The sequence below is a fragment of the Lissotriton vulgaris genome, chromosome 7 (genome assembly GCF_964263255.1).
Source record: "Lissotriton vulgaris chromosome 7, aLisVul1.2, whole genome shotgun sequence".
NCBI classification, from domain to species: Eukaryota; Metazoa; Chordata; class Amphibia; order Caudata; family Salamandridae; genus Lissotriton; species Lissotriton vulgaris.
Window position 1 is genome coordinate 64,188,409 of NC_141695.1, and position 8,184 is coordinate 64,196,592.

The following is an 8,184-nucleotide window of genomic DNA, read 5'->3' on the forward strand; positions in this document are numbered from 1 at the left end:
TGGAAAAACAAACTTCTGATTTAGGGGTTTATTTTGTAAAAATAGTAACGTTTTCAGAGACGAGCAAAAGAAACATGGCAGCCATTCTGCAACCTCTTCTATCTACTGAGCACCTTCTACTCTGGTGGTTTCTCTGAACTCAGCAAGATCCCCACCAGGTAGGCACGGATCTAATGTTGGGCACGCCTCTGCCTAATGAGAGGATGTCATAACATCTACTGAACTTGCAAGCTGGCTTTCCGCTAATTTCTGCATGACTTCCTGTATTTTATTTTGAAGCCATTTTCAAGACTTTATAGAAACATTTTAGTATCTAGATTTACCTCACATGATAAGTATTAGCCAATTGTTTTTCTCTGCAAAGGACTGCTGCTAAAGTTTATGTGATGACATTAAGAAATTGACTCCAATATTAAAGGATGATCTCACAGAATCACAACAAAAGGTGAACATTTTAAAACATCCAGGGAAATAATGAACCAACTTGTAAATGCTAAAAGTTAGATAAAGTCAGAAAGAAATCAGGATACTGCCTGATATAGCAAATAGATTTTTTAAATGTCAGAGTAGACATTCCTACTGTGATAGTGTGATTGCGCACACTGCACTTATTCGTCTGGAGATGTACCTACAGAGTTTATAAGTTGCTCCACTTAGGATCTGTAAAGTATATTGTCAGATTTCATGTGTTTATGTCCTGACAGTCCTGATACACTGTCCTAACAATGGGTTATGACCACACAGGGCTCAAACAGATGAATTGTTAATAGTATACATGAAGTGGACTTTAGGTCAGCCCCTTTCAACCATTGGTTTACTTTCACCAACTTCTTTTAGCCATTGGCTTGTCACCGTCAAATATATCCTTTAGCCATTGGCTTGTCAAATTCTTTGCTGATCTCAATATTCACTGCTCACTTAATGGCAATGTGTGTTTCGGTGTATGATTCTGCCTCCAATTAAATGCTTGCGTGGAACTGCATTTGAAGCTACTTTACATCTTTAACCTTTTTTGTCCGCTCCTGCCAGTCTCCCTCCCTCCCTCACTCTTGTGAGTCTCACACATTTCACTCCCACTCTTCCTTCCATTCCCTGTGAGGTTCTCATTTCTCCCCACTTACCATCCTATTGTATTTACAAAACCTCTGTCAACTCTTCATCACCCAGTACCAATCAGTTGCTATCTTTCTCTTGTGCACATTCTGTCGCAGATCCACCCTCCACTCTCTCTTTGTCCTCCCTCCCCCCCCCCCTTTGTTTGGCCTGCTTGTCATCTCTGTCACCCTCTCTCCTTCTCCCCCTCTCTCTTTGCCTTTTACACTCTTCTCTTTTGATGGTTTCCAATGAATGCTACTAGGACTGGCTATTTGGGATTTTTTCCTAAAAACATAGGACAGGCTATACAGAATGCTCCCTTGTCTTAAATACAGTGCTCGTTTTTTTCTATGACAAAAGAAGATTGAGTGGCATGGCAAGCTGAAGTGTAGTTCTTCATTTCTTTCAATGTTGTAAAACTGAGGAATGACGGCAATGAAGGCTGCAATGCCAACTGTCATTATTTTCACTAGAAAGAAATATAGGATTGTACAAATGCATGGATGCCTTTACTACAGTTTACCTCTTTGTTTCTCTGTCTGGCTGTAATGTACTTAAACTGCATGCTTGGGCACATTAAACCCTGACCTGTTGGTTTTGTCAATGCTTGTTTTTGTAAAACATTCCTACCATGAAATAACCCACGATGCTTTTGCTAATTTTAATTCTGAGGTATAATATTTCTCACAACCTCTATGTCCTTAATACTGCACTGAGCACATTGTGGTTTTAATCTTTCCTTTTGACTTGTTAGATCACTGTTTCTGATTGTGCATGATAATATACCACGTTTCGGCCATCGAGAAGTGCCCCTTACCATCTGGTTTAAGCCCACACTTTAAAACATATTAAATCTGTGTTTAGTTCTCTTTATCTGGAGGTAGGTAATTCAGTAGCCTATGTGTGGAGCCATGTAGAAAGGTTCACTCAGGATAAATGACATCAAAGACTGAGCCGCGATCGATTTCCCTGTTTTCCTATCCAGAAAAAAGTTATGTGCCAGATGTGACTTCCAATTGAGAACCCACCATGGCATTTAATTCTGTAACTAAGAGGTGATAATATTGTGCACACTATGGATGTCAGTTAGCTGATATGTAATTGTTGGCATCCTTCATGACCTGCCTCTATAGATTGGAAATGTATTTGCCTGTCTACAGAAGCTTTGCTAGTTAAAGTTCTGGATTGGACAGCACTGCAAGTTCTTTTCTACTACATTTTAAAGTTCCCTAATGAGTGGGCAGGGTTTTCTATACAATCCCAAGGTGCTCTATAAGGGGTTAGTGTGGTGGAGCAGCCTTAGGTTTAAAACAGAGGAGTGAAAGATATTTGCAAAATTCACACAATGATCAATAAATGACAACACGACTCAAGAAGGAGATCCACACCAATTTATAAAAATAGCATAATTACCACAAAATACAAAAAACTCTCAATGTTATCATACGTAAAATTTGTTATTTAGACCTTTGAAATATTGCTAACACATACATAACATTACTTAAATGTATTCCCATGAATCCATATATCAAAAGGATTACACAAAAATGTTCTAAGCATAGGATACCTATTTAAAATAATACCATCATAATTAAGGTCCAGCATCATATGTTGGGTTATCACTATATAGCAAATAATCAAAGATACCACCACACTTCATACATACAAATATGCATACACATATATACTAAAAGACCTTAATTATGATTATGATTCAGAGTTTTTTGTATTTTGTGCTAATTATGTGTCTTTTGGACACAGGTATGCAACATTGGCTAATTTCTATATGCACTATGACAGTTAATATGATAGTCTTGATAAAGATGGTTTAAATTAGGAACAGTACCATTGAAATGCATCAATGCCTTTGATTCCTAATCTGTGATGTTGGCTGGCACAACAGATAAAATATTTTCAACATATTGAGTTCCAGTCTTAACTTAACTTCGTCACAGATAGGCTTTATTGGTGACAAAGTGTATCGTCTTGTTGATACTCTTTTTTTTAGATATTTCTATCTTCCTCTTTGATTATTCCCTGCATATGTAGTATCTGTGGTACACTACCTTGTATTTTTATGTGATGTATTGGATCTGATTGCTTTTTGACTTTAGTTTTTAATGTGATGACCATGTAATGAACTGATAACAAGGTTTTATTATTGCTTGTATAACAGTATTAGCATATCTGCATAGTGGCACACTATATTCGCAATAGACTGTATTTTTGAGCTCTTTTATGTGTGACGTGATGTATGGGGTTTAGATGATTGTGAAGAATAGTATGTTTCCTATGGTCACCAAAGGAAACACGGATGTTTATTGATCTTATAACAGAACCCAACTTCTTTGGTTGTAAGGGGTTCCTCTCATTTGTTTTTTGAGTAATGGAACTGTCCAGCACTGAGACATATCTGCTTATCCAACTATGACCTCACATTTCAAATGAAGCACCCTTCCTTAGGGCTGTCAGTCCTGCTGTAGGGGTGACTTATAAGTATCACATGCAGTGGTAGGAGACATGGCACACAGGGATATGTGGCATCTAGTGTTTTCAGTTTTGTCTGCACCAAGACACGCAACCTGCAATGGCAGCCTTGAATGTGCTTGGTGAGGGGTAACGTAGGGCAACACAAATCGTGCTGCAGCCCTTGTGAGGCCCTCCTTCAGTTCCCCAGGGCCTAAGTACCAGGGTACCATTTACTATGGACTTAATATGATAGCTCAAGATTTTGCCAACTGGGTAATAATTTCACAGTTTTGTGAAAAGCACTTGCACTGGGGTCCAGGTTAGCAGGAACCCAATGCACTTTCAGTCAAAATCACATAATTTATTAGGCAAAAGGTGGGGGGACCATGGCAAAAACAGGCACTTTTCTAGAGTAGCCTAACATTGGAAAGCCGTAGTACAACCCCTATTATAATTAAGCTGTGATACACTAAGCTTTTTAACTTTCATCATGTTGGTCATGACATTTAAAAAAAATCGTACTTATAAATAATGTATTGACCAGTCTTTTTATCCTATAGGTAATGGAACTATAAACCCAAACACAAAAGCAGAAGATTTCATATGTTCTATTGAAGCAACAGAGATATTTGACACACCATCAGGATTTGATAATGAGTGGCCACACAGCACTGACAACGGACTAAGGCAATATCATTGCACTGAACATGACCAGAGTCTTGATCAAAGGGAAATTTGCGGCAACCTCCAAAGGACCCATACTGGTGTGCGACCATTTCAGTGTACTCAGTGTACCAAAAGCTTTGCTCAGAAAGCAGGACTTATTTTCCACCTGAGGACGCATTCAGGAGAAAAACCTTACAAATGCAATCAATGTGGAAAAAGCTTCAGTCGAAAGGGGGTTCTTAGGATTCACCAGAGAACACATATGGTAGAGAAACCTTTCCAATGTACCATGTGCAACAAAAGCTTTGATAACCGTGAACATCTAATTTGTCATAAGAATTGGCATTCTAGATTATTGAAACATGAGCGTAGAAAAAAAGCACTAGGCTCTTCCAGCCATTCCAATATAAGAACATTTCAGTGTACTGAATGTGAACAGAGTTTTACTCGTAAAGGCGTTCTCATGAATCATCAGAGGACACATATGGAAGTGAGGCCCTATCAATGTAGTGAATGTAACAAAAGCTTTGCTCAAAAAGCAGTTCTTATAAACCACCTCAGAATTCATTCAGGGGAGAGACCTTATAAATGCAGTCAATGCGGCCAAAGCTTTAGTCGGAAAGGGATACTTGTAAATCACCAGAGAACACATACCGGAGAGAGGCCTTACCAGTGTTCCCTTTGTAACAAACGGTTTGCTCAGAGTGGAAGTCTTCGTAGTCATGAGACAGGGCATTCCAGAATTAAAGAGACCCCTAAAAGAACAAAAATACAAACCTTTCCATGTACTATGTGTGAGAAAGTCTTCAGGCTCAAAGGAGTTCTTATGAATCATCAGAGGACACACATGGAGGTAAAGCCATATCAATGTAATGAATGTGAAAAAAGTTTTGCTCAGAAAGGAAGCCTGATTGACCATCAGAGAACACATTCAGGAGAGAGACCATATAAATGTACTCAGTGTGACCAAAGCTTCAGTCGGAAGGGGATTCTAGTATCTCACCAGAGAACTCATACTGGTGAGAGACCCTACCAGTGTTCCCTTTGTAGTAAAAGCTTTGCTCAGAGTGGCGGTCTCAGGAGTCATGAAAGATGGCATTCAAAATGTTTAGGTCTTTCTAATGAGCCACTTTGAAACATTTTCATTATGCTAAATGTGAATAAAGGTTCAGTCACTGTGGTGTTAATATTGTTCATCTCAAGATACATCTGTTTTGAATCTGGATCAATGTAATGAGTGTGTTGTCAGTGCTGACACTGAACAGCTTAGTATCTATCACAGTACATATTTAGTAAGAAGACATTACAATGTAATTAACTTGAACTTGTTTTCTAGCTCAAAAAAAGTTGTATGAGAGAAAAGCATTTGATTATCATGTACTAAAAGTGAAATAGTCCTCTACTAGAAAGCATATTGTATAAGTCACTAGCCAGCACATTAGGAAGCAATGGTATATAACATTTTGACAATCAATCATGAGTTCAAACTTTATCTGAGTGTCCAAAACATACATAAAAGTACACAAAACAATTCAATATATATATATATATATATATATATATTCACTGAAAAAAACATAGGTTATAGACTATATATAGTTAGGAATTAGCATTTACAAAACCTTAATTTACTTGCACAAAACCATAGAAATTCGCATATATAGTTAGTTGCAATAACTATATATCGCGCACCCGCAATCCACTGCTGATGATGTCACATATTACATCATTCATGACATGGTCAGTGACATTACTGATGACATCATTGATGACATCTCAAATGACATCACTGATGACACCACTGATGACAACATCCAGTGACTGTATGTTTCTGTAAAGTTAAAATATGTCTTACATATTGAAGAATGAGTGGATGTATAAGTGTCTGGATGAAGGATTTAGTAGGTGCATGACTGACTGTATGAGAGTGATTAAATGTGTCTCACTGAGTGCATGGGTTAGTGACTAAACTGTCTTAATTTGTACATCATTATGTCTGTTGTTCTGTAAACTGCTGCAAGTGTTGATCAGTAGCTATATGAGTAACTATATGGGTTATTGATTGGTTGCCCAAGTATTTGTATGGGAAACTAAGTATGTATGTGGGTGGCTGGGAGGTGTATGTCTCTGTACATAGATGTGTGAGCAGTTGATTCACTAGATGTATGGGTTCAAAAGTGCATGTGGAAACAGCTGTATGGGCGGTTGACTGTGTGCATGAGTGTATTGGTGAGTGAATAGATATCTCAGTGCTACATGTGAAAGTAAGTACATATGTAAAACACAGTACATGTGAGAGTTGACATATATAAATAACTGTGCATAAGAGCCAGTGAATGTGTGAGTGGCTGTATGGATCATTGTAAACTTGTATCAGGGATTGTATAAGAGAGTAAATATGTGTTAGTATATGTTTGAATAAGTAAGGTGTATATAACTATATAGTTGAGGAAATGGAGGTGTGAGTGATTCTTTGCATGACTGACTAGGTGTGTGAGTAACTCCATGGATGAGTAACAGTCTGTAAGTGTCTGTTTATACTGATTGTATCTAAGGTTATATTAGAGTCTGAAGATGTTCATTGTATTATCACATAAATGATATCATCAGTGATGTGATCAGTAATGTCAAATGAGATGTCATCAGTGATATCATTTGAGATGTCATCAGTGATGTCATCAGTGATGTCATTTGAGATGTCATCAGTGATGTCATCAGTGATGTCATTTGAGATGTCATCAGTGATGTCATCAGTGATGTCACTGACCATGTCATGAATGATGTAATATGTGACATCATCAGCAGTGGATTGCGGGTGCGCGATATATAGTTATTGCAACTAACTATATATGCGAATTTCTATGGTTTTGTGCAAGTAAATTAAGGTTTTGTAAATGCTAATTCCTAACTATATATAGTCTATAACCTATGTTTTTTTCAGTGAATATATATATATATATATATATATATATATATATATATATTACATTTCTATGGCAAAATGAAACCCCTCATTTTGTTCCTTTGCAAATTAAATGTTTCAAGTGTTAACACTTTATTCCAATCAAGATGACTTCAGGTGTGCCATACTTTTGTCATAAGTAAGACTGTTAGCGCTCTAGTTGTTCTTTAGAACACTCTGGGACATTCTGTCACTGGGCTATAGTTGGGCTACATCTGGCTGATATTTGGGCTACATTTGGTTTTTTTTGTATCTGGTGGCCATCTCTGAGCTACATTGGGCTACATTGGGCTACATTTGGGCTCTAACATATATATAGCCCAATGTAGCCCAATATATATTTTTCAAAGTTAATTTTCGTAAAAACCACTGCAGCATATATCTTGAACATAGCAAAGGCACATCGGGCTACCAGTCCCTACAATGTTGTCAAGTTTTGTGGAAATCCATTCAGCCGTTCGAGCTAAAAGTGAGTCCAACCGCCCTATGGAAAACTCAATGTTAAAAACACGTTTTTGGACCCCCCTTTTTTCTCGGCCCCTGCTTGACGAAACCCCCCCAAACTTTCAGGGGACGCTCAGAAACAAAATGTGCCATTTTCCTTAAAATTTCAGCCAATTCCATCCATCAACACCAAAGTCATTCAACATAGAATTTTCAGAAATCCCTTTTCAAAAAAATCCTAACTATATATACCTACTGGCGACCGCCAGTAGGTAATATATAACATTTCTATGGCAAAATGAAACCTCTCATTTTGTTCCTTTGCAAATTAAATGTTTTAAGTGTTAACACTTTATTCCAATCAAGATGACTTCAGGTGTGCCATACTTTTGTCATAAGTAAGACTGTTAGCGCTCTAGTTGTTCTTTAGAACACTCTGGGACATTCTAACACTGGGCTATAGTTGGGCTACATCTGGCTGTTATTTGGGCTACATTTGGTTTTTTTTGTCTCTGGTGGCCATCTTTGGGCTACATTGGGCTACATTT

At 37.6% G+C, this 8,184-nt stretch overlaps 1 protein-coding gene across 1 annotated transcript in view; it reads left to right on the forward strand.

The window, feature by feature from the left end:
* The window catches only part of LOC147700737 (uncharacterized), a 39,715-nt gene extending 34,280 nt beyond the window's left edge, over positions 1–5,435 (forward strand). The window contains exon 9 of the mRNA XM_086929738.1: positions 4,125–5,435. Coding sequence (XP_086785864.1) covers positions 4,125–5,365 — 1,241 coding nt within the window. The 3' untranslated portion in view covers positions 5,366–5,435. The remainder of the gene's footprint in view (positions 1–4,124) is intronic.
* Positions 5,436–8,184: the final 2,749 nt, after the last annotated feature.